The sequence below is a fragment of the Dromaius novaehollandiae genome, chromosome 28 (assembly GCF_036370855.1).
Source record: "Dromaius novaehollandiae isolate bDroNov1 chromosome 28, bDroNov1.hap1, whole genome shotgun sequence".
Lineage (NCBI taxonomy): Eukaryota > Metazoa > Chordata > Aves > Casuariiformes > Dromaiidae > Dromaius > Dromaius novaehollandiae.
This window is the reverse complement of record NC_088125.1, coordinates 4,986,922-5,014,916: the sequence shown is the minus strand read 5'-3', so window position 1 is coordinate 5,014,916 and position 27,995 is coordinate 4,986,922. Positions and strand designations below refer to the sequence as shown.

The window sequence follows — 27,995 nt, the reverse complement described above, 5'->3', positions numbered from 1 at the left end:
GGGACGCCGTCGCCCCGCGGAGCGGCACAGCCCGCGCCCGTCTCGACACCAGGCTTTATTACTGCAAGAGGCACTTGAGATCCGGGGGGGCGGGAGGGGTAATAAATAGGGCGGGGGGGCCCCGCGGGGGCAGGGGCTCCGGCCAACGTGGCACATGCAGGGAGGGCTGCAGGCGCTATGCACCCCCCGCCACAGCACCCGCCGGGCCCGCGGTGGGGGGGCCGTCCAGCTGTCCCCCCACCCCGGAGCAGCCAGCGGGCTCCGAGCACCCGGGGGTGCCCGGGGGGGGGGCGGCTCGTCACCTGCCCCCTCCTAGGACGCGCGGGGGGTCGGTCCAGCGCCCGCTGCCCGGGGCGCAGCACGCGGAGGGGGGGCTCTCGCCCCGTCAGGCCTCGACGGGCCCCTTCTTGAGGCCAAAGAAGCTGGAGGAGCGGGGCGGCGCGGCCATGAGCATCGGCGTCTGGTTCTTGTGGGTGATCTTGATCTGCAACAGGGAGGCCGAGGGGCTGGGAGGGGGTGCGGAGGGCCGGGGAGCCCCCCCGGGGCGCGGGCACGGCCCCGAGGGGCTCGGCGAGGGCGGGGGGGTCCCACGTACCGTGCAGGGCGGCTGCATCCAGGGCTCCCCGTCGATCTGCATGGGGAGGTGCTTCAGCGTCCTGCAAACACCCCCCATCAGTGGCCGCCCGGACGGCCCCGGTGCCCCAAAGCCTCCCGGTCCCCGCGGGGCAGGGCACGCGCCCCACGGCATCCCAGCCCCCCCCGAAAGCCGGGGGCAGCCGCCCCGCGCGCGGGCTCACCGCAGGGTGATCTCGGAGCACTTGGCCAGCCGCTTGCCCGCGCTCTTCAGCCCCGTGTAGATCTGCCCCATCTCGATGACCCCCTCCAGGCCCACCACCTCCAGCCGCTGGTCGCTCAGGTCTGGGGACGTGCGGGGACGGGGTCAGGGCCCCGTGGGGTTGGGGGGGCCCCGGCCCCGCGCGGAGCTGCGCCCGCCGCCCCACGCACCCTGCACACACGTCTTGAGGGTCTCGGCGTCGGTGACGGCCTGGGGCTGCCCGGCGCCGGACGCGTTCCTCGCCTCGCCCAGCGGCCGCTTGGTCTCGCCCCAGAGGTTGGAGCCTCCGTGCATGCTGGGGATGTTGAGCACCGCCACCCCCGAGAGGGCTCCGCTCAGGTCCAGGGGGGTCCCGCAGCACTGGGGGGACACGTCAGCGCGGGGACCCCGGCCCCCGCCCCGGCCCCCCCGGCGGGGCGCCTCTTACCTCGATGCTTACGCACTCCTTGAGCTTTTTGCAGGTGGCGAAGATGGTCTCGGACGTGGCGAACTCGAAGTACCAGAGCTTGTTCTTCATCCTGGGGGGGGGGACACAGGGCGGGGGGGGTGGCAGCCTGCGGTGGGGGGCCGCGGGGGGGGCGGCCCTGTCCCTGTCCCCCACCCACCTGCTGTTGAACTTCTCCGGGTACTTCTCCCGCATGACGTGGAAGCGGTGGGCGATGGAGGCGTCCTGCAGCGGGGCGAGAGGGGCGGTGAGGCCCGGCCGGGCCCGGGGTGCGCGTCCCCCCGCCGCCCCGGCCCCCCACGCACCACCCCGATGGAGAAGTAGTTGTTGATGATCTCGTAGGGGACGGGGTCGCCCTTCTCGGCGGGGTTTTCGGGCAGCACCTGCACGTGCCACCGGTCCATCTGCACCACGCTGCTGCCCTCGATGTCCTTCAGGATCTTCACCAGGTTCTCCCCGTCGTAGCCTGCGGGGGGGGGGGGCCGCGGTGAGGGTCCCCCGTGCGGGGTGGGCTGTGCCGGGGGTCCCGGGCCGCAGCCCGCGGCCGCCCCGTCTCGCTCACCTCCGCCCCAGCGCAGGCACCGGGCCAGGTCGTTGCCGGTCCCCAGCGGGAGCACGGCCACGGGGGGCCGCCGGGGCAGGTTGGCTTTGTCTGCAACGACAGGGGCGCTCAGGGGGGTCCCGCCGCTGCCGCCGCCGCCCGCCGGCCCCCCGGCACCCACCGATGGCGTCCAGGATCCAGCCCACGGTGCCGTCCCCGCCGCACACCAGGATCCGGAAATCTGGCACGTCCCGGAAAAAGTTGAGCCTGGCGGAGGCAGGAGGGTCGGGTCAGGGCAGGGCTCGGCCGCCGGCACCGCCGCCCGTCCCGTCCCGTCCCGTCCCGTCCCGTCCCACTCACCCGGGGTTTGGTCCTCCTTGGAGCAGGTTATAAACCTGCCGGGGGTTGAGGAGATACTGGAACTTCCGAAGCACCCTGGGGGGAGACGGGTCAGGGGGGCCGGGGAGCCCGTGCGCCGCGCGGGAGGTGCCGGCGGGCAGCGGGGCGGCCGGGGGGGCGCGGGAACCCGGCCGCCCCTCACCTCTCCCCCTGCTTCCCTCCGCTCTTGGGGTTGACGAAGACGAGCAGCGGGTGGGTGTCGAGCACGGGGCTGACCTGCGGGGCGAGGGGGGGGCCGTGAGGGCGGGGGGGGGGCGGCCTCCCCCCCCCGCGCCGGGGCGCAGCGCCCGCCCGGGCTCACCCGCAGCGCCTGCCCCTCGGGGGTGGCGAAGGCCTGGGGCGCCTCCTCCACCGGCGTCCCGCCGCCGTTCTTCTGGCTGTTCTGCCTCTCCTGCCAGCGCCGCGGCCCCCCGTCACCGGCGGGTCCCTCGGGACGGGGGGCGCCCGGCCAGGACCGCCGGGTCCCTCCGGAGAGGGAGGGGGGCCCCGGGGCGCCCGCGGCCGCAGCACTCACCAGCACCACGGGGTAGATGGCGGAGGGGGGCAGGACGTGGTCGCGCAGCAGCCCGCAGTCGCAGGCCGGCGGCACGCAGGCCAGGCACTCCTCGTGCACCTGGGGGCGGGGGGTCAGCGCGGCGGGGGGGCCCGCGGGGCCCCGGCCGCCGGGAGCCACCCACCTTGAGGTGGCACCACACGCAGTGCAGCCCCGTCAGGCTCTGGAAGCTCTTGATCTTCTTCTGGCACTTGCCGCACTTGCCGGCCTCGCAGCCGCCCTTCACCCACACGTGGGCCTGCACCTGCGCGCGGCACCGCCGCGTCACCCGGACGCCTGGGCCCCCCCCGTGGGGTCTGTGCCAGGGGCTGCGGGCTGGCGGGGACGGACGGACGGACGGAGGGATGGGACGGCAGACAGCGGGAGGGATGGACGGGGAGGCAGATAGAGGAACGGGGGCAGAGATGGACGGATAGATGGATGGATGGACAGACGGAGGGATGGACAACCGCACAGACGGATGCATATATCGACAGCAGAGCAGGTCAACGGACAGCCAGACAGACGAACAGCCAGACAAGACGACAGGCAGACCGACGGGAGAAGGGACGGCCGGGCGGACGGCTGGGTGGGCAGGACAGATGGACCAACACACAGGCAGACTGACAAACCAACAGACGGGTGGATGGATGGATGGACAGAGAGACAGATGGTTGGACAGACGGATGGACGGGTGCACAGATGGATGGATGGTTGGACAGACGGACGGACGAGTGCACAGATGGATGGATGGACAGACGGACGGGCGGGTGGACAGATGGACGGACAGACAGACGGACGGACGGGTGGACAGATGGATGGACGGACAGACGGACAGACAGACGGACGGGCGGCCACTCACGCCGGCCTCCTTGCGGGACTTGGCGTAGGTGCTGATGCAGCTGGGGGGGGCCTTGCGGGCGCAGCGCTCGTGCACCGTGAACTTGCAGACTGGGGGGGGCGGGATCAGCGGCCGGGGCGGGGCCTGGCCCCACCCCCCTGCCTGGGCCCGCCCCTCCCAGCTGACCAATCACACCACCCCTGCAGCCACGCGGTCAGCCAATGGCAGCCCACGCTGCGCTGGGGGAGACCGCCCCCTCACGCCCCAGTGGCTGAATCTGGGAGGGGCGGGGCTTGCACCACGGCCCCACCCATGTGGGTGGGGCTTCGCCACAGCTGGAGCAGGGGGCGGGGCTTCCTACCACAGCTGGATCTGGTGCTGGGGGGGGGCAGTGGGGCAGACCCCATCCCCTCCCGGTCCCCATCCTGCACCCGTCCCTGTGCCCAGCCCCGTCGTATCCCATCCCGCTCCCCATCCCTGTCCCAGCCGTCACATCCCCATCCCAGTCCCTATCCCTGTCCCTGTCACATCCCCATCCCGCTCCCCATCATGTCCCAGCCGTCACATCCCCATCCCGCTCCCCATCCCTGTCCCTGTCACATCCCCATCCCGCTCCCCATCCCTGTCCCTGTCACATCCCCATCCCGCTCCCCATCATGTCCCCGTCCCTGTCACCATCCCGCTCCCCATCACGTCCCCGTCCTCATCACATCCCCCATCCCACTCCCAATCATGTCCCCGTCCCCGTTCCCATCCCCATCCCAGTCCCCATCATGTCTCCATTCCTGTCCCCATCCCCATCCCACTCCCCATCATGTCCCTGTCCCCGTCACATCCCCATCCCGCTGCCCATCATGTCCCCATCCCGTCCCCATCACCATCCCAGTCCCTACTGTGTCTTTGCCTTCACCATCCCAGTCCCCATCGCGTCCCTGTCCCCATCCCCATCACATATCCATCCCGCTCCCCATCATGTCCCCATCCCTATCACCATCCCAGTCCCCACTGTGTCCCCTTGCCTTCACCATCCCTGTCCCCGTCCTGTCCCCATCCCCTCCCTGTCCCCGTCCCGTCCCCGTCCCCATCCCCGTCCCTGTCCCCGTCCCGCTCACAGGTGCAGCACAGCCCCTGCTTGCGCAGCCCGACCAGCAGCGTCTCGCACACGTTGCAGTACACGGGGCGGTTGAAGTGCTTCAGGCGCCACATGTGCTGCCCGTCGTCCTTCATGTGCTGGCCAGGGGGGACGCGGGCGGCGTCAGGGGGGCCGGGCCGGGGGGTCACCCCCCCCCCCCGCGCCACGGCCCCCCACTCACCACCTCGAGGCCCAGCAGCACCAGCAGCGGGATGTTGGTGACGCCGCCCCGCAGCCACTCGGCCAGCGACACCGTCCCGCTGCCGTCGTAGTCGATCTCCCGCATCATCTCCTGCAGGATCTGGGGGGGGGGGGGGCGAGGGGCTCAGCGGGGGGGCCGCAGGGCCGGGGGGGGGCCGGCCAGCCCCCCGCCGCCCCCCCCCCCCCACTCACCGGCTTCAGCTCCGTGACGTCCCAGTCCAGGTACTGGGCCACCCGCATCATCTGCGTGATGATCCGATCCACCTCCTGGGGGGGGGCAGAGTCAGCGGGGTGGGGGCAGTGGGGACCCCCCCGCCGCGCCCCCCCCGGCACTCACCGAGCTGTCCAGGAGCCCGTTCCCATCCTTGTCGTAGAGCTTGAAGGTGACTGCGGGGGACGGCGGGGGTGAGGGGCAGCTCCTCCCCGGCCCCCCCGGGCAGGTCCCCGGCCCCCCCGGCCGCGGCCCCCACTCACACTCCAGCTTGTCCTCGGGCCGCCCCCCCTCCAGCAAGGAGAAGTAGCAGGAGACGTCGTTAACGCAGACGAGGCCGCTGCCTGCAGGGAGAGGCGGTGCTGAGAGCCGGCGGGGCTGGGGGGGGGCCCGGCTCCCGCGCCCCCCCGGCCCCCCCCCTCACCCGCCTCGGTGCCCGGCTGCCCCGTGGCCGTGGTCTGGAAGGACATGAAGAGGTGCCGGCACAGCGTGTCCGCGATGTCCTCCGCCTCCAGGTAGCTCTTCAGGAACAGCTTGAAGCCCTCGAAGTCGACGCACTGCGGGGGGAGACGGGGCTGGGGGGCGCCGAGGGGCCGGGGCTGCCCCCAGGGGCCGGGGCTGCCGGCCGGGCCTCACCTCTCCCTGCCGGTGCCGCGCCAGGGCCCCGTCGCCGTAGAACTCCTGCAGCACGTCCTGCACCTTCTTGCTGCTGTCTGCGGGCAGAGGCGCGAGGCCGCTCCGGCACCTGCGCACGCGGCTGCGGCCCGGATCCGGCGCACGTGCCCGGGGGTGCGGCTGCCCCGGCGCGGGCTGCCCTGCCGTGCACACGCGCGTGCGAGGCCGCTGCCGGGCTGCGTGGGCGTGCAAAGCTGCCGGGGAGCGCGCGCGGGCCTGCAAAGCTGTGCATGCAGGTATGCACCCACACGCGTGCAAGCTCGCGCCCACGCATGCACACGCACCCACACGCGTGCAAGCTCGCGCCCACGCATGCAAGGCTGCCCCACGCACGTGCATGCACCCCACGCGTGCAAGCTCACCCCCACGCACACACACGCACCCACACGCGTGCAAGCTCGCGCCCACACGCACACGCGGTGCCCGCCCGCGCGCCGGGCCCCCCCGCGCCCCCGCCCCGCACTCACAGTCCAGGTACTTCTGGAGGTGGGCGAACTCCTCGGGGCTGAGCGTGGCCCAGTCCGGGCTCTCCGCCATGGCGGGCGGCCGCCGGGCGCTGCCTGCGGGAGGGAGCCGCGATGGGGCCGGGCGCCCCGCCCCGCCGCACCACTTGCCCCACAGGAGCCCCATGGCGGCGGCGGTGCCGAGTCACGGCGGCGGGGACGGCGGTGGGGACGGCTGCGCCCCGGCCCCGCTCGCGGGGAGCCGGGGGTGGCGGCGAGTCGCCGCCTTTGAGTCACCGCCGCCGGCCGGGGAGGAGGCTGCGACTTGGCGCCCGGCCACGCTGCCCCGGCGCCGGGATGCTCGGGGGGGGCCGGAGCGGCGCCCGCCGCCGCCGCTGCCTCAGTTTCCCCCCGCGACGCCGCGTCCACGGGCGCCGCGCGGCCCCGCGGGGCCTCCCCACCCTCCAGCGCTGTTATTTATTCATGGCGCCGGCAGGCTGCAAGCGCCGCGCTCCACCCAGCCCGGGCGGGCGTCGCGGCCCCGCAGCGCGGGGGGCACGCGGGGGGCCCGGCCCGGGCACGTGCCGCCGCCGCCGCCGCCCCCGGCCCACGCGGGGTCCGCGTGGGAGCCGTTTCCCCAGCAACCTCCGGCTGCGGGAGAGCGTGAACACGGCGGCGGGCGGGCACGTTACACGCCTGCACACGCGTGCACACGCGCGTGCCCGCACATGCATGCATACCGACGTGCGTGCCTGCACACGCGTGCATGCAAACCTGGCTGCCTGCACACACACGCATGCGTGCAGACCGACACGGGTGCCTGCACACGCGTGCATGCACACCCGGATGCTTGCACACGCATGCATGCGTGCAGACCGACGCGGGCGCCTGCACACGCGTGCACACATGCGTGCAAACCTGGGTGCCTGCACACACGTGCGCGCACGGAAGCTCGCACACACCCAGCTCCCGCGCACACCTGCACGCCCACGCACGCCGCCGGCCCCCGCGGGACGCCCCTCTGCCCCGACGCGGCCCGGCCCCACGGACCCCCCCGCCGTGGGGCGCAGCCGCCGGGGGGGCCGGGCGCAGGCTGAGCTTTGCCCTCGGCGGGCCGCGGGGCGACAGCTGGCGAGCGGCGCCCGGGAGGGGCTGCCAACGCGGCCGCCCCGGGGTGCCCGGGCGGGACACAGGCATCCGGGGTGCCCCCCCCCCGCTGGCCCCCGGCCCAGTGGAGCATCACGCACCGGCCGGGGACCCGCCGTGGGGCGACGCCAGCCCCACACCTCCGCCCTGCCCCCCCCGGGACCCCCCCCCGGGGGTGCTCGCTGCCCGACGGGGAAACTGAGGCACGGCGGGAGGGGCGGGGCGGCAGGGGCGACCCCGGGGAACCCTCGCCCGGCCCCGGGACCCCCCAGCGGGGGCGGCCGCCCGCCGGCGCTTCCCTTATTTAGTAAATATTTGCGGCCGAGCCCGGACGGCGGCGGGAGGGTTTAACCCGCGGGGGGACGGGGCGGCCGAGCCGGGACCCCCCGCTGCCCGGGGCCGCGAGCCCCTTCCCCGCCGCCGCCCTCCCTCGGGGGGGGGGGAGGAGCAGGACGCCTGGGCCCCCCCAGGCCGGGGGGGGGGGAAGGGGGGGCCGCGTCTCGGCGGCGGCGCCGGGCAGCGTCTCGCTTCCTCCCCCGCCCCGCGGCGGCTCCGGAGCAGGATGCGGCAGCGAGCGCGACGCGCCCGGCAGCGGGGCCGGGCCGGGCGCCGCCGCCCTCGGAGCCCTTTGTCCCCTCGAGGCACCGCGCACCGGCTCCGTCCTTCCTCCTCCTCCCCCTCCTCCTCCGCGGGCCGCTCCGGCAGCTCCCCGCGGGACGGGGCGGCCGAGCCGACGGGGCGCCCGGGCGCGCAGCGCCGAGCACCGCGGCAGCCACCGACCGCCCCGTCGGGCGCCGCTTCCTTCCCGTCGCCGCGGCGGGGGGGGAACCGGACACCGGGGAAGCCGGTGCGCCCCGGCCCGGGGGGGGGTCGCCGCAGCCCCGCCCGCTCCCGCCGCCCGCCGCCCCCCGCGCATCCCGCGCCCGCCGGGACCGCGACCGGGGCCGCCGCCGCCGCCTACCTGCCTCGGCCCCGCTCCGCTCCGCTCCGCTCGGCTCGGTGCTGCCCGCGCGCTCCCGGCGGCGCGGCGCGTCCCGGCCCGGCCCTCTGACATCACGGCCCGGCGGCGGGGGCGGCACCGGGCGCACGTGCGGCCCGCGGCGGGGGCGCCCGACGGCGCCGCGCGCTTCCCTGCACCGCTGCTTGCACGGCTGCTTGCACGGCTGCTTGCACGGCTGCTTGCACGCGCGCTCGCACACCGCCTTGCACACCTGCAGCCGGCGTGCACCCCGCTGCGCCCCGCGCGCTGCCCCGGGCCTGCCCGGCACGCTCGTGCCCCGCTTTGCACAGCGATGCCGCCCTTGCACGCCCGCCCTGCTCACGCCCTGCTTTGCACGCTCGCGCCTGGCCTTGCACGCCCGCACCTACTGTTGCGTGCTCGTGCCCTGCTCGTGCACGCCCACCCCGCCCCCGCCTGCCCCCCGGAGCCGCCCCGGCCGTGCGCCGCGGCCTCGTCCCCGTCCCCCCCCGTCCCCCCCCGTGGCCGGGGCAGGGCGGCGGCCGCCCCCGGGGATTCCCGCGCGGGCGCAGCTGCTCCGGGCGGGGCGGGGGCGGCGGCGCCCTCGGGCGCTACCGCAGCGCGGGGGAGGCCGCGCCGGGCGCGAAGCCGCCGGGCAACGCGGGGGCGGCGGATGCGGGCGGCTCCGGCCCCCCCCCGCGGCGCCCCGGCAGCGGCTCCCCCGGGCTCTGCCCCACCCCGGGGCCCCCCCACCCTCGCGACCCGGCCTCGCGTCGCCATGGCGACCGCGCCGCCGCTCCCCCCCCCGCCGCCGGCCGCAGTGCACTGTGGGAGCCCCCGTGCATGCTGGGAGCGCCCCCAACGGGGCTCCCCGCCGAACGGGGCGCTGCCCCTTTAAAAACAAAATGGCCGCCCGCTTTTGCGCCCCGCCGCCGCCGCTCCCCCTTCCCCGCCGCCGCCACTTCCGGGGGGCGGGGCCAGGCGGGCGGAAGTGTGTCGCGCTCGCAAGATGGCGACTCCCTATGTGACTGACGAGACCGGTGAGTGCGGAGCCGCCGCCGCGGCCCGGCACAGCGGAGGCAGCGGGTGGGGCCCGTCGCCGCCCCCTGGCCCGGCACCGCCGCGGGGTCGCGCCCCGGGCGCGGCGGAGGGAGCCGGCACCGCCCCCCGGCTTTGTGGGGCTGAGCCTCGTCCCCCCGGTCCCTATGGGGCAGCCCCCCCCCCGGCGCTATGGGGCAGGCCTTGCCCCCCCCCCCTCCGGTCTCTGCGGGGCCCGGTCTGTCCTTGGTGACTGTGGGGCTGAGCCTCGCTCCCGTCATCCCTATGGGGCTGGGCCCCATCGTTTGGTCTCTATGGGACAGGCTTCTCCCCTGGTCGCTGTGGGGCCGGGGCCCCCCCCGCTCCTCCGGTCCCTGTGGGCCTGAGCCCCACACGTTGGTCCCTGTGGGGCCGGCACCACCCCCTGTGGTGTCTATGGGGCACAGTCTGCCCCCAGGCCCCTGGTCTCTCTAGGGCTGGGCCCATCTTCCCCCATCACCCTAGTCCCTATGGGGCCCAGTCAGTATTCCCCTTTCTTCCCGGTCTCCATGGGGCCCTGTCTGTGTTCCCCTCTCCTGGGTCTCCGTGGGGCAGGCTCCCCCTCCTCTCCCAGTGTCCATGGGCCTGGGCCCCTTTTCCCCCCACCGCCAGTCCCTGTGTGGGTCGGGGGGTCCGTGGGGCCGGCTCTGCCGCCACCCCCCCCCAGGCACGTGGGGGGGACCCGGGGCCGCTCTCCGACGCGCCTCCGCCCCGCAGGGAAGTACATCGCCTCCACGCAGCGCCCCGACGGCACCTGGCGGAAGCAGCGGCGGGTGAAGGAGGGATACGTGCCGCAGGAGGAGGTGCCCGTGTAAGTGGGGCCGGCACGGGAACGGGGTGTCCCGGGGGCTCCCGGCGGCAGCGCCCCGGCTCCGGGCAGCGTTCCCGCTGTGGCAGCGGCTGCCTGCAGGCTCGGGAAGGAGCCGGGGGCTCCGCGGGGCTGGCCGGGTGCCTGCGCTCCCGGGAAGGCAGAGGAGCTGCTGGCCGGGGCAGGCATCTCTCGGCGGTCGGTCTGCGGCTGCCTGTTTCGAGGGCGGATGGGAGCGGAGCAGCACTCTGTGCTCCGTTACCACAGTAACGCTCCTCGGCAGCCGCCGGCAGCGGGGCCGGCCGTCAGGCGTCCGTTCGTCTTCCCCCGCTCCGACGGTCGCTCTGGCGCTTCGGCTGTGCCCGTCCGGGCTGTTCCTCCGCGTCGCCTCCCGGCAGCCACCGGCGGGGAAGGCCCTGGCGTCCCACGGCTCTCCGCAGCCGGCGTCCGGGGCCCGTAGCGGCTCCCGGCCTCTCCCTGTGCCAGCAGAGCCTCCCGCTTCGCAACGTGCGCGTTCCCTGGAGCCGAGCCGCGCTGCCCGGCCCCGGGGCTCCGAGGTGCCCTGCCGAAAGCAGCCCGTGCCGGGGAGCCGTGGGGCGCTGGGTGGTGCCTGGCAGCCCCGGGACCCCGTCTCCGGCCGTTCCTGAGGCCGCACGTGCCGGGTGACGTCTCGAGGTGTCGGTCTCTTCCCAGGCGCCCGAGCAGCCCCGACCCCCTCACCCCCACCCCGAAGCCGTGACCCGGCGGTACGTATCGGCTCCCGCAGCGCCGTTCCCGGGGTGGCTGGGCGCGAGCGCGGCCGAGCAGAGCGGCATCCGCAGCAGAGAGGAGCCCGGCAGCGGCGGCGATCCCTCCGAAAGGCTCCGCTCGGCCGGGTCCCGCTGGCAGGGAGGGGCAGAGCCCCGGGATCCCTCGGGGCGAGTTGTAAATCGGCGTCCCTGTGTCCCAGGTGTGGCCTGGCCGCCGTCCGCAGCGCGCCCGGGGCTCGGCGGGGACGCCGCGCTTGCCACGGGGCGCGGGAGGGGCGCGTCTTCACGGGCTCTCGTTCTGCGCAGGTACGAGAATAAGTATGTGAAGTTTTTCAAAAGCAAACCTGAGCTGCCGCCCGGGCTGAGCCCGGAGGCCAACGCCCAGCCCAGCAAGCAGCCCGGCAAGGCGGAGAGCGGAGAGACGGGACTGTCCAAGGCAGCCAAAAGGAACTTGAAACGCAAGGAGAAGAGGAAGCAGCAGCAGGAGAAGGGGGAGAGGGAGACAGACGAACTGATCCAGGCGCTGGAGAAGACCTCCCTGTCGGGGGGCGGCGGCGGGGACAAGGGTCCCCCGGGGGACAGTCAGGCAGCCGCGCCGCAGCCGGCCTGCGGCACCAAGGGCCCCGCCGACGGGGAGGCCTCCGCCGCGGAGAAAACCAAGAAGATCAAGAACCTGAAGAAGAAGCTGCGGCAGGTGGAGGAGCTGCAGCAGCGGCTCGACTCCGGGGAGATCAAGCAGCCGACGAAAGAGCAGCTGGAGAAGCTGGGGCGGAGGAAAGCCTTGGAGGAGGAACTGCAGGACCTGGAGCTGGACTTGTAGGGGTGGGCGGGAGGGACGGGACGGGACGGGACGCGGGGACTCGCATCGCAGCGGGCGCACGAGGGCCGGCGTCCCCAGAGCACAGGTTGTCCGGACTGAGCGCCAGGCCCCTCTTTCCCGGGGATTTTGTTTTGGTGGGTGCTGTTGGTTTTTTCATAACAGTTTTTCCCAGCTATCGGTGTTAGAAACTCGGCGACTCTCAAATACCTCTCTCCTTTTTTAATTTTATTTGGGGTGGGGCCGGCCTGGCGGGCGGGCAGGGCTGGTGCTGCGGGCCAGGGCAGGGGCAGTGGCTCTTCCTTTCGTTGTTCCCTGGCCCCTCGTGTTCTGTGTTACGGCCTCTCTTCCTTTATTTTTAAAAACGATGCAATAATAAAATTGCAGTAGTGACCCGGCGTCGGGAGCTTGGTTTTGCCTTTCCCCGCTCGGCCCCGGGGAGCCGGCGGGGGACGCGGTCCCGGCGCGGCGGCGGCGTTGGTCCCGACCTTGCCCGGACGGCTCTTGCTGCCGCCCTGCCCGTCGCCGGGCGAAGCTGCTGCTTGGGCTGGGTTTTGCTGCTGTTTTTCCTTGAAAGGCACTTTCCAGGGTTGTGGCTTGTGCCTGGAGCCGCGTTTTGAGCCTTTCCTGTGAGACCCCGGCAGGTCGGAGCCCATCCCTTGCTGTCTGTGGGGCCGGACCCCGGCGGGGGCGAGGGGCCGCCTGTCCCCCAGGGCCGAGCGATGGGGAGGCCCTGGGGCAGCGCCGGGTGCGGGCTGGGCCCCGCCGCCCCCCCTGCTCTGCCCCATCTCGGCCCCGGGCTGTGGGGAGGCGGCCGCGGGGGCTCGGCCCTCCCGGCTGCTCGGGGCTCTCCAGCCGGCGTCGGCGGGCAGAGCTGAGCCGTGGCGCGATCCGGCCCCTCTGCGTCCTGCGACCGGGCCGTGGGGCAGGGGAGGGGCCGAGCCCCGCTGCCGGGCTCCGCGGCCCCCCCGGCCGTGCCCTGGTTCCCGGGCGACGCCGGCCGCCGAGCCGGGAAGCCGTGCGAGGGACGAGCCGCCAGATTCCTGCCTGGCTCCCTGGGGAACCGCCTGGCACGGCAGCGCGGAGGCCGCTCGGCCCCGTTCCCCAGGCGCGCGGGACGCCGGCCAGGCCCCTTCGCGTCCCCAGCTCGGCGCCACGGGGCCGGGGGGGGCTGTGCCCGAGGGGTCCCGGCCTCCCCCCGGGAGCGGCCGCGCTCGCGTCCCCGTTACTCACCGCCGCAGGGCTGCGTCGGCGCCTTCCCCGGGCACGGGCGAGGACCGCGGGGGCCCGGCGGGTTTCCCCGGAGAGCGGTGCCCTGACTCTGTGCCGGACACCGGGGCGAACCGAGCGGCCTCCCCCGGGCGTCCCTGGGGAAACTGAGGCGAGGGACCGGACCTGCCCCCCCGGATGCCGGGCTGGGAAAGGACCCAGGCGTCCGGGCGTTGGCGCTCCCCGCGTTAACCCTTCGCGGCGCAGGGCACGCGCTGCCTTCCCACGCTCGAAGCCGGGCTGGCTCCGCGGCCCGCTGGGATTTGGCAGCGGCACCGCGCTCCCGCCTGGCAGCGGCCCACGTCCGGCTGCTGGCGCCGGCCCCGGGATGGGGGACGTCCCGCGCCTCGGCCGCGTCCCGCTCCCGAAAGCCTGGGGGCCGGGGCCTCACTGGCGGCGTTGGGCCCTCGCGGTCTCCGTGCGGGGCCGCAGCGGAGTCGGGGGGATCCTCTGACCCAGCTGCACGTCCCGGGGGTCGGGATGCTGCCGCTGATTCCCCGCGGCGGTTCCCCTGGGATGGAGGCGCATCCGCGGCTGCCCCCGAGGGCCGGGTGTCCACCTGCCCCGCGGCTCTCAGGCCGATGGACCGTGGGCTCCTCCGCGTGGGGAGCGGGATGGGACCGGGACCGGGCCCGGACAGGGCAGGGACGCGGAGGGGCAGAGCCGGACGGGCCGGGGCTCATCCGCGGGGGAGAGCTGGCTCCGCTCCGCAGGGGGTTAAGGCTGCCGGGGGGCTGCGGCTGCAACATGCCGTAGCTCCGAGTGAGTCATCCCGGCTGTGCGAGGAGGTTCATAAACCCCTACGGAGCGGGAGGCCAGTCGGAGGCCGGCGGCTCGCCCGGGGCAGGGCAACGGTGTCCAGCCGGGATGCGGGCGAGGATGGTTCAGCCGGAGCTGCTCGTCCCCGTTTGGGCGCTCGCCCTCTGCACCGGCGCGCGGAGGAGCAGGAGGCCGTGGCAGGGCCGGATCCCCGGGAGACGCGGGCTGGGACCCGGCCGGCTCGTTAGCCGGGACGGCGTGAGGAGCCCTCAGTCGGGGCCTGGGGTCCTGCCGGAGCGGGGAACTGGGTCAAGTTCCCTGGGGACGGGGTGGAAGCGGTGCCTGGTCCCGTCTCGGGGCCGGTGCCTGCTCGCCCCCAGTCCGGCCACTGTCCCGGCGGGACCTCGCTGTCCCCACGCTGGGTCGCGGCGCGGGAGGCCGGCAGGACGCCTGGGTCCCTTCCCGGCCCCTGGGGCGGATGCGGCGGCCGCGCTGCGGCGTCGAGGATCCTTTCAGCCAGAAGACGCAGAAGTTCACGGTAGGCGCCGGGGCTGACGCCGTCCCCATCCCCATCCCCGTCCCCATCCCCATCCCCGTGCCAGGTGCCTGGGGCTGATGCCATTCCCATTCCCGTCCCCGCGCCAGGCACGCGGGATTGATGCCGTCCCCGTCCCCGCGCAGGGCACCGGCTGCTGGCAGTGGGACGAGCCGGGCTGGAGCGACCTGGCTCCTACCCCCGGGCCGTGGCGGGGCTCTTCCCGGGGCACCGGCCCCGCTGGACGCTGCCGGCACCTGCAACAACGGCCGGGCTACGTCTCCCGGGGCGGCGGCACCGGCGGCTGAGCTGAGCCGGCAGCCACGGGCCGGGCACGGGCACCCGCTGCCCCCGCCATGCGCCTCCACGCCGCGGCCCGGGGACGAGGGGGTCCCCTCCCCTCCCCTCCCCTCCCCTCCCCTCCCGCCCCCCCACCCCGCGGCCCCGTCCCCCTCCCCGCACAGGGGTTCGGGGCTCCGGGGTGCCGGCGGCAGGAGCCGGGCTGGGCCCCGGCGCGCGCACAGCGTTTGGGTAGGTCCTACAAAAATAAAAGAGGGGCTTTATTTTTACGAGGTCTCCGCCGGCGCCTGGGGCTGGGCCGTCGCTGGGGCGGGGGGCTGGGTGGCCCCGGGGCTCCCCTGCGCTGCCCCCGGCAGTGGGGCAGCGCGTGGGGCAGCGCGTGGGGCAGGCAGTGGGGCAGTGCGTAGAGCGGGCAGCGGGGCAGGCAGAGGGGCTGGTGATGCAGCAAGTGGCGGGGCAGGCTGTGGGGCAGGCTGTGGGGCAGTGCATAGAGCAAGCAGTGGGGCAGGCAGATGGGCAGGGGCTGGTGATGGAGCAAGTGGTGGGGCAGGCTGCAGGCAGCATGTGGGGCAGGCCGTGGGGCAGGCAGAAGCGCTGGTGATGGAGCAAGTGGTGGGGCAGTGTGTGGGGGAGGCAATGGGGCAGTGTGTGGGGCAGGAAATGGGGCAGCACATGGGGCAGGCTGTGGGGCCCTGCATAGAGCAAGCAGTGGGGCAGGCAGAGGGGCTAGTGATGGAGCAAGTGGTGGGGCAGGCAATGGGGCAGTGGTGGGGCAGGCTGTGGGGCAGTGTGTAGGGTAGTGGTGGGGCAATGCGTGGGGCAGTCAGTGGGGCAGGTAATGGGGCAGTGCATGGGGCAGTCAGTGGGGCAGTGGTGGGGCAGGCCGTGGGGCAATGCATGGGGCAAGCAGTGGGGCAGCGTGTGGGGCAGGCTGTGGGGCAGTCAATGGGGCCGCCCTCCCCACCGAGGGACACCCCCCACCCGGGGGCAGCCACGTGCTCCACAGCCCCTCCCCCCTTGGCCCCGCCCCGGGGGAGGGGCCTGCAGCGGCTAATTTGACTATTTAAAGGGACAGGCGCGGCGGGAGCGGGGGGGGGGGGCCGGGCCCCCTAAGGCACTGGGGGGCAGCGCGGGGGCTCGGGGCCGGGCGGGGGGCGCGGGGGCGGCGAGGGGGGCCGCGGGGCCGCGGGCGGCGTCGGGCGGCTCGGCGAGGTCCCGCGCTCCGGCTGCCGGTCCCGCAGGCTCCGGAGGTAGCTCTGCGGGGACGGGGGGGTCAGCGGGGGCGCGGGGGCCGCCGCCCCCCCCCGCCCCCCCCCCCCCGCCGGGACTCACCGGGGCCAGCACGTCGCCCGCGTAGCGCTGCACCGGGGCGGCCTTGCGGCGGTAGGTGCCCGCCGGCGGGGAGAGGCTCTGCCGCCGCTTGGCCTCCTTCTGCCGGATGCGGAGCAGCTGCAGCCGCTTCTGCCGCCGGCTGAGCACCACTGCGGGGGGGGCGGGGGGCTGACGCCGGCCAGACGCTGCCCCCCCCACGCCAGCCCCACTGCCAGCCCCACTGCCAACCCGTCACCACCACCGTCTCCGTCACCATCTTCATCTCCGTCCTGACCGCCATCCCCACTGCTGTCCCTGTTGCCATCCCTGTCCCATCCCCATCGCTGTCACCATCCCCATCCCCATCTGTGCCCGTTGCCATTCCCGTCACCATCCCCACTGGCGTTGCCATCCCTGCCACCATCTTCCATGGCCATCCCCATCGTCGTGCCCCTTGCCATCCCCCTCTCCGTCACCATTGCCATCGCAACCCCCATCCCTGCCACCAGCCTGGTCCCCATTGCCACCCTGGTCCTCATCCTGGTCCCTATTGCCATCCCAGTCCCCATCCCTGCCCCATCCCGGTCCCCATCCCGGTCCCTGTTGCCACCCCGGTCTCCATCCCTGCCCCATCCCGGTCCCCATTGCCACCTCAGTCCCCATCCCTGCCCCATCCCGGTCCCCATTGCCACCTCAGTCCCCATCCTGGTCCCCATCCCGGTCCCCACTGCCACCCCATCGCTGTCCCCACCATCCCGCCATCCCCGGGGCTGCCCGGAGAGCCCAGGCGTCCGCCCCCAACCCGGCACGGGGCGGAGGGGGTCCGGGGGGCCGGGAGGGGGGTCCGCGCTCACCGTCGCCGTGGGAGAAGCCGCCGGCCGTGAGCTTCCACTGGAGCAGGACGCCGAGGAGGCTCAGCGCCGGCCAGGCGCCCAGCACGGCCCAGCTGTACCAGCAGAGCGGCGCCGGCGACGCCAGCCGCAGCCGGTCCCGCACGTAGAGCAGCAGCGCCAGGGCCTCCACGACGTAGTCGGCGCAGGCCACGACGACGGCCGCCCCGCAGACGGCGGTGGACAGCACCGTCAGCGCCTTCTGCCAGCGCAGGGCCAGGAGGGCGCAGAGCAGCGCCAGCCCCAGCAGCCCCCCCGCCGGCACCCAGGGGCTCTGCGGCCGCAGCAGCGGCTCGGCGGCCACCAGCGCGGCCGTGGCCAGCAGCAGCCCCAGCAGCAGCCCGGTGGTGAAGAGCCCCACGCTGCGCACCAGCGCCGTGACCAGCCCGCAGAGCACGCCCACGCCCAGGGCGATGCCGGCGCTGGCCTCCAGGCTCAGCGGCGTCCCCAGGACCCGCTCCTTGTGGCACAGCAGGAAGATGACGGCGGAGCCGAAGAGCAGCCCCGAGAGGAACATGATGGCCTTGAAGCAGCGGTACCCTGGCGGCGGCGCGGGCGGCTCAGCAGGGGACGGGCCCCACGGCGTGCCCCACGGCGTGCCCCACGGCCGTGCCCCATGGTGTGTCCCTTGCTGTGCTCGTTGCCATGCCCCTTGGCCGTGCCCCATGGCTGTGCCCCATGGCATGTCCCTTGGCCGTGCCCCATGCTGTGCCCCATGGTGTGTCCCTTCGCTGTGCCCCACAGCGTGTCCCTTGGCCGTGCCCCATGGCGTGTCCCTTGCTGTGCTCGTTGCCATGCCCCTTGGCCGTGCCCCATGGCGTGTCCCTTGCCCGTGCCCCACGGTGTGCCCCTTGCCATGCCCTGTGCTGTGCCCCACGGTGTGCCCCATGGTGTTCCCCATGGCGTGCCCCATGGTGTGCCCCAGCCGTGTCCTCTGGCCATGCCCCATGGACATGCCCCCCAGCTCTGCCCCACGGTGTTCCCCATGGTGTTCCCCATGGCGTGCCCCAGCCATGCCCCCCAGCCGTGCCCCATAGCGTGCCCCATGGCATGTCCCTTGGCCGTGCCCCATGCTGTGCCCCATGGTGTGTCCCTTTGCTGTGCCCCACAGCGTGTCCCTTGGTCGTGCCCCACAGCGTGTCCCTTGGCCATGCCCCTCGCTGTGCCCATTGCCATGCCCCTTGCCCATGCCCCACGGTGTGCCCCTTGCCATGCCCTGTGCTGTGCCCCACGGTGTTTCCCATGGTGTTCCCCATGGCGTGCCCCATGGTGTGTCCCTTGGCCGTGCCCCATGGTGTGTCCCGTGCTGTGCTCGTTGCCATGCCCCTTGGCCGTGCCCCATGGCTGTGCCCCATGGCATGTCCCTTGGCCGTGCCCCATGCTGTGCCCCATGGTGTGTCCCTTTGCTGTGCCCCACGGCGTGTCCCTTGGCCGTGCCCCACAGCGTGTCCCTTGGCCGTGCCCCTCGCTGTGCCCATTGCCATGCCCCTTGCCCGTGCCCCACGGTGTGCCCCTTGCCATGCCCTGTGCTGTGCCCCACGGTGTTTCCCATGGTGTTCCCCATGGCGTGCCCCATGGCGTGTCCCTTGGCCGTGCCCCATGGTGTGCCCCATGGTGTGTCCCTTCGCTGTGCCCCACAGCGTGCCCCTTGCCCGTGCCCCACGGTGTGCCCCTTGCCATGCCCTGTGCTGTGCCCCACAGTGTTCCCCATGGTGTTCCCCATGGCGTGCCCCATGGTGTGCCCCAGCCGTGTCCTCTGGCCATGTCCCATGGCCATGCCCCCCAGCTCTGCCCCATGGCGTTCCCCATGGTGTTCCCCATGGCGTGCCCCAGCCATGCCCCCCAGCCGTGCCCCACGGCGTGCCCCACGGCATGTCCCATGGCCGTGCCCCATGGCGTGCCCCAGCTGTGTCCTCTGGCCACGTCCCGTGCCATGCCCCCCAGCCGTGCCCCTCGCCGTGCCCCACGGCGTGCCCCACGGCGTGCCCCCGGCCGCCCCCCTGCAGCGCCCCGCGCTCACCGAAGCAGCTGTAGACGACGCCGAAGAGGCAGCACAGGGCGCAGGCGGCGGCGGGGACGGGCTCGTCGGGGGGCCGCAGCTCCAGGGCGCAGCGGGGCGGCTCCATGGCCCGCGGGGCCGGGGGGGCTCAGCGCCCCGCGCCCATCCGGCGGGCGCCTGCGGGGAGGCGGGGGCCGCGCTGCGGGGCCGTGCGGGGCCGCGGAGCCCCCCGGCCCCACGGCAGCAGCGCCTGGGGGTCCGGCCCGCGGCCCCGGCGCAGCGCCCGGCCCGTTCCCGGCGCTGGAAACTATGAGTAATCCCCCCACAGCTGGAGGGAGGCCGCCCCCCGCCCCCCCCACATCTGGCAGCGGCACCGCGGAGCTGGACGCGGCCGGGCGCGCTGCCCGGTGGGCCGGGGCCGGGGCGGCCGTGGGGCGGCCGTGGGGCAGCCCCCTGCCCCCCCCCCCGGCCGTTCGGGACCCCCCCGGCCAGCTACAGCCCCCCCCGCCGCGTCCCAGCCCCGGGCTGGAGCTCCCGCAACGCCCGGTTCCCCCGGGACCGCCGTGCAGCCGGGGCAGGATGCGGCCCCCGGCACCTGAGACCGGACGCAGCTCGTGTCACGGGGCCCCGGGCAGGTGGAGGCACCGGGGCGGGGGGGGGGGGGGGAGGGATGCTGCGCCCCTGGGGCAGAGCCGGACCCGGGGGCTGCGGAGGGAGGAGCCGCCCTGGCCCTGCCGGGGCTGCTGGGCTGGGGGTGCTGGGGGCTACTGGGGATACTGGGGGTGCTGGGGATACTGGGGGTACTGGGCTGGAGTACTGGGAACTGTTGGGATCTACTGGAGGATATGGGGGGGTGCTGGGAGCTGGCGGACACTGGGCTGGGGGAACTGGGAACTACTGGGAACTACTGGGGGACCCCGGGCTGGGCGCACTGGGAGCTGCTGGGGGTACTTGGTTGGGGGTACTGGGAGCTACTGGGGGAGGCCAGGCTGGGGGTCCTGGGAGCTGCTGGAGGTACTGGTTTAGGGGTACTGGGAGCTGCTGCGGGTGCTGGGTTGGGGGTACTGGGAGTTACGGGGGGGTCCCAGGCTGGGGGCGCCGGGAGCTGCTGGAGGTGCCGGTTCAGGGGTCCCGGGCGCTGCCGGGCGCCGGGTCCGCGCAGTCCCCGCGGTGCCGTAGCGGGAGCCCCGGGAAGCGGCGCCGCTCGGTACCGAGCCGGGCGGGGGCTCCGCGCTCCCCGCTCCGCTCCCCGCTCCGCCCCGGCCCGGCCCGGCGGGACTCACCGCTCCGAGCGCCGCCGCCGCCGCCGGTCCCGGCCGCCCCGGGCCGCGGTGGGTCGCGGTGGGTCGCGGTGGGTCCCGGCCCCTCACCGAGCCCGGCCCGGCCGCGGCGCCGAGACAGCGCCGGGAGCGGGGCCGGGGCCGGGGCCGGGGGCGGCGCGGGGCGGGGCGCGGAGCGGAGCGGGGCCGGCGCGGGGGGCGCGCGGGGGGCCGGGGCACCGTGTGGGGCTGGAGCCGGTGTGGGGCCGGGACGTGGTGTGGGGCCGGGACATGGTGTGGGGCAGGAACATGATGTGGGGCTGGGAGCTGGTGTGAGGCAGGGGCGCGGTGTGGGGCAGGGGCGCGGTGTGGGGCTGGGAGCTGGTGTGAGGCAGGGGCGTGGTGTGGGGCAAGGACCCCCTATGGGGCAGGGACATGGTGTGGGGCTGGGAGCCGGTGTGGGGCAGGGGCACGGTGTGGGGCCGGGACCGTGGCCTCCAGGGGCTGCGGAGCCAGGACCTTAGTGTGGGGCAGGGACCCCCTATGGGGCAGAGACCCCGGTGTGGAGCAGGGACTTAGTGTGGAGCAGGGACAAGGGTGTGGGGCAGGGCAGGGACCCTGGTGTGGGGCAGGGAGCCTGGTGTGGGACAGGGGCTTCGTGTGGGGCAGGGAGCACAGCCCTAGGTGGACTGTGGGGCAGCGCAGGGACCCTGGCGTGGGGCAGGGACTCAGTGTGGGGCAGGGACCCAGCGTGGGGCAGGGACACGGCCCCATTCGGGCCGTGGGGCAGGGAGCCAGTGTGGGGCAGGGACCCAGCGTGGGGCAGAGCCGCGGCCCCATGCGGGCCGTGGGGCAGGTGGGCCGCCCCACTCCGCCCCCCGGCGCGGGGCCCACGCGGGGGCCGGGGGGCAGCGGGGGGCGGGCGGGGGCGGCCCGGGCGCACAATGGGGCTCTCAGGCGCGGACAGAGGCGCTTTGTGCGCGGGCACGTGACGGGGTCAGCGCGGGACGCCGGGGCCCCTCCGCCGGGGCGGCCCCGCGGCCCCACAGCGCCCCACAAGCCCCCGCAGCCCCCCGAGGGCCCCCGCAGCCCCTGCAGCGCCCCACAGGCCCCGCGCCAACCCCCATAGGCCCCAGAGCGCCCCACAGGCCCCCACAGGGCTCGACAAGCCCCCAAGGGCCCCACAAGCTCCTCTCGGGCCCCCGGGACCCCCCGTCCCTACAGGCCCCCCCGGCGCCCCGAGGCCCCCCGGGCTCCGACGGGCGGGGCCGGGCGGCGGCGGCGAAGGGGTTAAGCGGGGCGGCGCTGTCCCTTTAAGGGGCGGGGCGCGGGAGCGGTGACGTTCGGCGCTCGGCCCCGCCCCCGGAAGTGGCCGGCGGTGGCGGCGGGCGGGCGGAAGGCGGAAGTGGGGCGGGAGAGAGACCCCGGGGGGGGCGGGAGGAGGCGGAGACCCCCCCCCGCCCGCCTCGGCACCGGCACGGTGAGTCCCGGCCGCTCGCGGGGGCCGCGCCGCCCCTCCCCGGCCCCTCCCGACGCCGCCCCTTCCCCCCCCGCACCCGTCACATCCCCCCCAACCCCCCCGCCGTCACAGCCCCTCCCCCACACCGGTTACCCCCCATCAACCCTCCCCCCCGGTCACAGCTCCTCCCCCTGCCCCCCACCCCCCCGAGCTGCCCCCAGCCCCCCCGAGCTGCTCTTATTCCCCCCCAGCCCCCCCGAGCTGCCCCTATCCCCCCCAGCCCCCCCCCGCTGCCCCTATCCCCCCCAGCCCCCCCCCGCTGCCCCATCCCCCCCAGCCCCCCCCCGCTGCCCCTATCCCCCCCAGCCCCCCCCCGCTGCCCCTATCCCCCCCAGCCCCCCCCGCTGCCCCTATCCCCCCCAGCCCCCCCTCGCTGCACCAGCCCCCCCAGCCCCCCCTCGCTGCACCAGCCCCCCCAGCCCCCCCCCGCTGCCCCTATCCCCCCCAGCCCCCCCTCGCTGCACCAGCCCCCCCAGCCCCCCCTCGCTGCCCCAGCCCCCCCAGCCCCCCCTCGCTGCCCCTATCCCCCCCAACCCCCCCGAGCTGCTCCTGCCCCCCCCAAGCTGCCCCATCCCCTCCATCCCCCCCCGAGCTACCCCTATCCCCCCCAGCCCCTCTTGAGCTGCCTTCAGCCCCCCCCAACCTGCCTTACCCCCCCCAGCCCCCCCTCCGAGCTGCCCCTATCCCCGCCAGCCCCCCCGATCTGCCCCTGCCCCCCCCTCGGGCCGCGCCGCTTCAGTGCCTCCAACTCTCTTTATTTTGCTTTTCAGGGAGAAGGGACAGCGATGGCGGCGGTGACCTAGGCCCCGCGGGGCCAGGGCTGGGGCCGGGGCCGGGCCGCCGGGATGGAGCCGCGGGAGCGCCCGGGTGCCAGCGCGGCGGAGCGGGGCGGCTCTCCCTGCCGGCACCGGGAGCCGAGCGGTGCGCGGCCCGTCGCGGAGAGCTTCGTCCCTAGGAGCCCGGAGCGTCCCTGCGCCAGCGAGGAGCCGTGTGAGGGCCGAGACGGGGGCCACCCGTCCCCGTGGGGCGGCGGCGGGGGGTGGACGGCCCGCGCCGCCGAGGACAGCACCGCCTGGAACAGGAGCTGCGACCCGGGGCGGCCGTTAGCGCTCGAAGACGACGACCTGCCCTTCCTGGGCTCCGAGGGCCCCGGCGCCGGCCCCGAGCGCTCCTGCCGCTGCCAGGGCGAGAGGTCGGTGCCCCCGAGCCCCTTCGCTGAGCAGAGGGACGGATCCTGCAGCGTCGCCTGCCACCGCCGGGCCGCCGAGGCCCCGGAGCTGCGCGGCCGGCCCCGAGGCCGGGAGGAGGGCGAGGAGGACGGCGCCAGCGACGAGCCGCTCGGCCCCGGCCGGGCGCCGGGCGGCCGCAGGACCAAGAAGCGCCAGAGGCCCCGCTCTGCCCCCAGGGAGGAGGGCCGGGAGCCCGGGAAGCGCGAGGGCCGCCCGGGGCCGGGCCGGAGGCACAGGCCGCCTCGGAAGAGGAGCCAGGCGGAGGGGCCGCGGGACGGTGGGGCCGAGGCCACGTGGCCGGGGGAGGCGCTGGCCCGGCTCTGCCTGGCCCGTTCCAGGGCGCTGCTGGAGGCGGCGCTGGCCCACGCGCGCGGGCTGTGCGTGGAGGTTGGCGGCCGCCTGCTCTGCTCCTGCGGCCGCCTCGGCGCCCGCGACCTGGGCTCGGCCCGGGCCAGCGTGAGGACCTGGGGCCAGCGGGTGGGCCAGCAGGCCCGCAGCGGCTCGGCTCGGGCCGGCCGGTGGCTCCGCGCCGGGGCGGAGCTCTTCCTCCGCCTGCTCTGGATGCTCTGCGCCCTGCTCTTCCTCGTCGTCATGCTGCTCCTGGGCAGCCTGCGGCTGTGCGGGCGCCTGTGCGCGGCCGCGCTGGTCGCTGGCGCCGGCCGGCTGGGCGGGACCGGCCGCGGGGCCCGGCTCCTCGCGCTCCTCGACGTCTCCGTCCTCCACCGCACGTGGAGCCTCTTCAAGGAGACCAGGACTTGCCGGAACCTCTGGGACTGGCTGCGGACGTGGCGCGCTCCCCCCTGGGCGCCCGGCGGGCCGAGGGCGGACGGGCTGGGGGACGCCGCGCCCGGCCCCGACGGCGGCCCCCCCGGCGCCGGCTCGAGGGAGGAGGTGGCCCGGTTGCTGGCCCTGGCGGCCGTGCCCGAGGAAGAGCTGAACCCCTTCCAGGTGCTGGGCTTGGAGGCGACGGCGTCCGACGCGGAGCTGAAGAAGGCCTATCGCCGGCTGGCGGTGCTGGTGCGTGAGCCCCGGGGAGCGGCGGGCTGGGGGGGCCGGGGGCTGGCGGCTGGTTACGGGGCATCGCCCCGCTGAGACGGGGTGCTGATGCTCTGCCCTCGCGTGGCTCCTCGCGAGCTGCCCGGGGCCTCGCTGCTGTTCTGCCCCCCCCGCTGCCGGCTCTGCCCCCCCCGCTGCCGGCTCTGCCCTCCGCGTCGGGGCAGTGGGGCTGGGCGCTGGCGTCTCTTGGGCTGCTTGGGGGAAGGAGAGGGGCCGGTTTTGACCCCGCAGAGCCGCGTCCTGCCTCCTGCTAGACCAGTTTGTCCGTAACGTGGCGCTGAGCCCTCGGACCTCGGCGCAGATGTGCTCTGTCCCAGTCGAACTCGCCAGCTTCATCTTCACGTGTCGTTTCCAGGTTCACCCAGACAAGAACGAACACCCGCGAGCGGAGGAGGCCTTCAAGGTCCTGCGAGCGGCCTGGGATATCGTCAGCAACCCGGAGAAGAGGAAGGAGTACGAGATGTGAGTGGGCCGAGCCGGGGGAGGCACTGGGGGGGTCTGGGGAGAGCACGGCCTGGCACCTCGGTGCGCTGCCCTCGCGCTGCCGGGGGCTGCCCACGTGGGCCCCCCCGCAGGGCTCTGACCCCCAGCTTTCTCCCCGTCGTGGCCGCAGCAAGCGGATGGCAGAGAGCGAGCTGACGAGGTCCGTGAGCGAGTTCCTCACCAGGCTGCAGGACGACCTGAAGGAGGCCATGAACACCATGATGTGCAGCAAGTGCCAGGGGAAGCACAAGTAGGTCCCAGGGCTCCAGGCGTGGCCGCACGTGCGCGGTCGCGGTCTGCCGGGGGTTTGTGCTGCGCTGACGGTGTCCCTGCCTGAGAGGCTGCGCCGGTGACTGTGCGAGGAGGAGCGTGTTTGCTTGTGACTGCGGGGGAAGTGAAGGAACCGGGCGCGCTTCAGACTGTCCCTGCTCTCCATGAAGTCTGGGGGCCCCAAAACAATCTGGGAGCGAGGGGTTGCTACAAGAGAGGCAATTTGGGTCTCTCTGCAACAGGCCAAACCAAAGCACTGCTTGATTCTTGCCCCGTCCCTCGAGGGGAGGGGAAGCAAAGCCAGGCCTGCTGCTCTCAGGGTCTGAGACGTCTCCTGTCGCTGCAGGCGGTTTGAGATGGACCGTGACCCGCTCAGCGCCCGCTACTGCGCTGAGTGCAGCAAGCTGCACCCCGCGGAGGAGGGCGACTTCTGGGCCGAGTCCAGCATGCTGGGGCTGAAGATCACCTACTTTGCCATGATGGACGGGAAGATCTACGACATCACGGGTGGGTACCGAGGCAGCGGCAGCTCCCAGGGCTGCGGAATTAACGGCGCTGCCCGCGGAGCCTCCTCTGCCGCTAGCAGAGGCTGCGGTCGGCGCTTGGCCCTCTCCGCTGGGCGAGGGAGCGACCGGCCGGGGATCGCCGCCTCCGGGCCTGCCTGACCGGCCGTGCGTCTCCCCGCAGAGTGGGCCGGCTGCCAGCGGGTCGGCATCTCTCCGGACACCCATCGCGTCCCCTATCACATATCGTTCGGGTCGAGGAGCGCCGGGCCGAGCGGGCGGCAGAGGTCAGTGCCGGAGCTGCTGGGGCTCCCTCCGCGCTGTGCCGCTCGCGGAGCCGCGGGATGGGAAACGGCAGCAGCGCCCGGTGCCTGCTGGGGCGCCCCGAGGGCCCGGCTGCCGTCCCGGGGAGGGGGGAGTTGAGGGGGGTCTGGGCCGCGCCTGACCCTGCTGCCCCCGCGCCGCGCCCGACCTCCCTCCCTTCTCTGGGGAGACGGAGCCTCCGGGCCCGGGAGCTCCCCGAGCCGCCCAGCGCCTGCCTTCCTCCCGCAGGGCCTCCTCCAAAGGCAGCCCCGCCTCCGCCGCCGACCTGCAAGACTTCTTCAAGCGCGTGTTCCAGGGGAGCTCGGCACAGGTGCCCGGGGGGGCCTTCTCCCCCCCGCCGCCACCCACGGCACCCGCGGGGGCAGCCACCTCCGCAGGGACGCCCCCGAAGACGGACGGCGCTGCCCCGAAGGGGGACGCGAAGCACAAGAGGCGGAAGAAGGTGCGTCGGCCTTTCCAGCGCTGAGCGAGCCGCTGGGAGCCGAGGGGCGCTGGGGACCAGCCGGGCTGGAGGCTGGGAGCGCCAGAAGGAAGCGAAAGCCCTCGGCTTGGTGCTCGTGGGCTGTCTGGGTGCCCCCTGGGCGGGGGGAGACCGTGCTCTGTTGGGCACTAAAAGGGCTCTTTCAAATAAAAAAAAATCTATTTTTTTTTTTTAAGTAATCTACATATTTAAAAGAAACCAGGGAGTTTCAATGTGGCTAATATGAGCGTGAAGAAGCGTGTTGGAGCCAGCGATACCAAAGAAGCCTAGTGGGGCCCGGGGGCCTCCCTGGGGACGGCTGAGCAGGGAGGCCGTGGCTGGGCCGCGCCGGACAGACCGCGGCGTCTGTTCAGGGTTATTTTAAATGTTCAGGTGACGTCTCCGTTTTGCTGAACGCCCGGTTTGCTCCCTGGCCAGGAGCAGGGTGCAGCAGCTGCCTCGAGCACCTCGTGGCCGCCGCTGAGGTGCAGCGAGTGACCGCAGTCGCTGGTTGGGCTCAGCCGGCTCGCGCCCAGCTGCTCCTTGTTGCAACGCGGAGCTCAGCTCTTCTGTTGCTCGCCGGGTACCGGACCCGCGCGCCTCCGCGGCAGCCCTGCGCCGGGGGCGGGTGGGTTGGTCTGCCAAGACCAGAGCTGTCTGCAGCGGGAGTCGCCCGCGGTCTTCCAGCAGGACCGCCGGCCACAGCAGCGCGTGAGCTTTGTGATGTGTTCCTCCCTGCTGCGCCGGTGCCGCAGGGCCGGCGTTTGCTGCCCTCGCCCTGAGCCCTCGAGTCTTTCCCTGCCCACGCGCTCTGGGCCAGGACCACACCGCAGGAGAGGTTTCCCCTGAGGAAATCGACATTAAGCTGCTGCTTTTCCTTCACGTGCAGCCTGGGGGGCCAGAAGCCCGGTGAGAGCTGCCTGGGGGACTTTTGGAGGGGCACACAAAGCTCACAAGGCCCCAGCCCGGTGGTGGAGCTGGGGCAAGGCAGGCAGCCTCTTCTAGCACAGTTTTTTTTTTCTCTTCTAAACCAGGTTTTCTTTTTGCTTGTACATATCTATTTGTTACTGTGTGCATCCCCTTTCTATAAATATATCTGAAAATCGAGTACGTCAGCCTGTGCTCTTCCTTTCTCCCCAGCACGGCGCTGTCTAGCCGTGTTCCCCAGGCACCGCTACCTGGCTCTCCCGTGCGCTTCTGACCTTGCTGGTTTTGCTCTTCCAGCTCCAACTTTGCACTAAGCTTGAAGGAACCTAAGCATGTTCCTTTAGCGCTAGGAAGCAGAGCTTTTGGTTTTTTAGAGTTAAGTCAGGGCCCAGGAGACCATCATGGCTCCCTGCTGAAATCATGAGCTGTGTTAACAAATGGTTTTTGCTAAGACACACGTGAGTGTCCGGTACCTCCCTGAGCCCCTGAAGCGGTTAGTGTTTCCCTGCAGTCCGGTCTGCGTGCGTGAGGCAGGAGCGAGGAGACGGCGCTGGTCCTCCATGGCGAGTAACGGTCCCCGGCAGCCTGACCTACTTTGCACAAGTTTCCCCTGTTGTGCAACAGCCCGGCAGCGAGTGCAGCCACGTGGCCAGCGACCGCCGCGCTTGGAGGGGCTGAGCCTCGCAGGCTGCCCACGCGCTGAGGCAGCTTCGTGGAGGGGAGCTGGTGGCTCCTGCCGGCGCATCCGAAAGCCGACACGGCTGGAAGATCAATCCGGAGGCTGGCGCGAGCTGTGGCACAGCGCTGCCTTCCAACGCCTCAGCCCATCCCTTGGACAGTCCTGCCTAAGCTGAACTGCCGCATGACTCGTTGACGCAGGTCATGTTTGCTTTCCGCTAACCTTTTTGTACTCCCAGCTCTGAGCAGCTGGGTTTTAAAGGGTAGCGTACTTCTTTCTTATCTCTTTTGTTAAATTAAAGTACGGTTTGAAGAAGTCTGCCTCTTCTGTGCAGGGGGGTGCTGGGAGGGAGGCGGGAGTCTGCACTGGTTCCACGTGCTCTCCCTGTGCAGCTGCTCTCATTCTCCCAGCGA

The 27,995-nt window shown here is 73.8% G+C and overlaps 4 protein-coding genes across 5 annotated transcripts; 2 read left to right on the top strand and 2 right to left on the bottom strand.

The window, feature by feature from the left end:
* Positions 1-40: 40 nt before the first annotated feature.
* Positions 41-8,836, bottom strand: DGKA (diacylglycerol kinase alpha). The gene is made up of 24 exons (XM_064498532.1): positions 8,363-8,836; positions 6,280-6,372; positions 5,774-5,850; positions 5,562-5,694; positions 5,401-5,481; positions 5,264-5,313; positions 5,119-5,193; positions 4,907-5,026; positions 4,706-4,823; positions 3,615-3,703; positions 2,898-3,017; positions 2,735-2,833; positions 2,522-2,611; positions 2,363-2,436; positions 2,182-2,256; positions 2,003-2,088; positions 1,843-1,932; positions 1,586-1,746; positions 1,441-1,505; positions 1,263-1,353; positions 1,006-1,195; positions 798-918; positions 596-656; positions 41-484 (listed from the first exon to the last, which is right to left on the bottom strand). Exons 2-24 carry the CDS (start codon positions 6,347-6,349, stop codon positions 386-388), a joined length of 2,235 nt encoding a protein of 744 aa, XP_064354602.1. The 5' UTR covers positions 6,350-6,372; positions 8,363-8,836; the 3' UTR covers positions 41-385.
* A 388-nt stretch (positions 8,837-9,224) lies between these two features.
* PYM1 (PYM homolog 1, exon junction complex associated factor) lies at positions 9,225-12,203 on the top strand. Its single transcript, XM_064498595.1, has 3 exons — positions 9,225-9,399; positions 10,154-10,247; positions 11,300-12,203. Exons 1-3 carry the CDS (start codon positions 9,369-9,371, stop codon positions 11,811-11,813), a joined length of 639 nt encoding a protein of 212 aa, XP_064354665.1. The 5' UTR covers positions 9,225-9,368; the 3' UTR covers positions 11,814-12,203.
* A 2,713-nt stretch (positions 12,204-14,916) lies between these two features.
* Positions 14,917-20,319, bottom strand: LOC112994207 (transmembrane protein 198-like). Its single transcript, XM_064498583.1, has 5 exons — positions 20,157-20,319; positions 18,895-19,050; positions 16,839-17,414; positions 16,006-16,154; positions 14,917-15,929 (listed from the first exon to the last, which is right to left on the bottom strand). Exons 2-5 carry the CDS (start codon positions 18,998-19,000, stop codon positions 15,783-15,785), a joined length of 978 nt encoding a protein of 325 aa, XP_064354653.1. The 5' UTR covers positions 19,001-19,050; positions 20,157-20,319; the 3' UTR covers positions 14,917-15,782.
* A 684-nt stretch (positions 20,320-21,003) lies between these two features.
* DNAJC14 (DnaJ heat shock protein family (Hsp40) member C14) lies at positions 21,004-27,897 on the top strand. 2 transcript variants are annotated; one of them, XM_064498536.1, is made up of 8 exons: positions 21,004-21,612; positions 22,422-23,897; positions 24,292-24,398; positions 24,550-24,669; positions 25,036-25,196; positions 25,377-25,479; positions 25,745-25,958; positions 27,415-27,897. In XM_064498536.1, the coding sequence occupies exons 2-8, from the start codon at positions 22,497-22,499 to the stop codon at positions 27,430-27,432; spliced, it is 2,124 nt and encodes a 707-aa protein (XP_064354606.1). In that variant the 5' UTR covers positions 21,004-21,612; positions 22,422-22,496; the 3' UTR covers positions 27,433-27,897. The 2 variants fall into 2 exon arrangements, with proteins under 2 accessions (XP_064354606.1, XP_064354605.1); XM_064498535.1 differs by lacking the exon at positions 27,415-27,897 and having other exon boundaries at positions 21,005-21,612; positions 25,745-26,172.
* The last annotated feature ends 98 nt before the right edge of the window (positions 27,898-27,995 follow it).

Excerpts from the sequence above, each read along its gene's own strand:
- DGKA (XM_064498532.1), bottom strand. The coding sequence starts at position 6,349 with ATGGCGGAGAGCCCGGACTGGGCCACGCTCAGCCCCGAGGAGTTCGCC. Across the intron at positions 2,834-2,897 it reads GCGTGTGGTGCCACCTCAAG|GTGCACGAGGAGTGCCTGGC; the intron begins GTGGGTGGCTCC and ends CCCCGCCCCCAG. Across the intron at positions 2,089-2,181 it reads CAAGGAGGACCAAACCCCGG|GCTCAACTTTTTCCGGGACG; the intron begins GTGAGTGGGACG and ends TGCCTCCGCCAG.
- PYM1 (XM_064498595.1), top strand. The coding sequence starts at position 9,369 with ATGGCGACTCCCTATGTGACTGACGAGACCG. Across the intron at positions 9,400-10,153 it reads CTATGTGACTGACGAGACCG|GGAAGTACATCGCCTCCACG; the intron begins GTGAGTGCGGAG and ends TCCGCCCCGCAG. Across the intron at positions 10,248-11,299 it reads CCGCAGGAGGAGGTGCCCGT|GTACGAGAATAAGTATGTGA; the intron begins GTAAGTGGGGCC and ends CGTTCTGCGCAG.
- LOC112994207 (XM_064498583.1), bottom strand. The coding sequence starts at position 19,000 with ATGGAGCCGCCCCGCTGCGCCCTGGAGCTGCGGCCCCCCGACGAGCCC. Across the intron at positions 17,415-18,894 it reads CGTCGTCTACAGCTGCTTCG|GGTACCGCTGCTTCAAGGCC; the intron begins GTGAGCGCGGGG and ends CGCCGCCGCCAG. Across the intron at positions 16,155-16,838 it reads CGGCTTCTCCCACGGCGACG|TGGTGCTCAGCCGGCGGCAG; the intron begins GTGAGCGCGGAC and ends CCCCCCCCGCAG.
- DNAJC14 (XM_064498535.1), top strand. The coding sequence starts at position 22,497 with ATGGAGCCGCGGGAGCGCCCGGGTGCCAGCGCGGCGGAGCGGGGCGGC. Across the intron at positions 25,197-25,376 it reads GAAGATCTACGACATCACGG|AGTGGGCCGGCTGCCAGCGG; the intron begins GTGGGTACCGAG and ends GTCTCCCCGCAG. Across the intron at positions 25,480-25,744 it reads GGGCCGAGCGGGCGGCAGAG|GGCCTCCTCCAAAGGCAGCC; the intron begins GTCAGTGCCGGA and ends TTCCTCCCGCAG.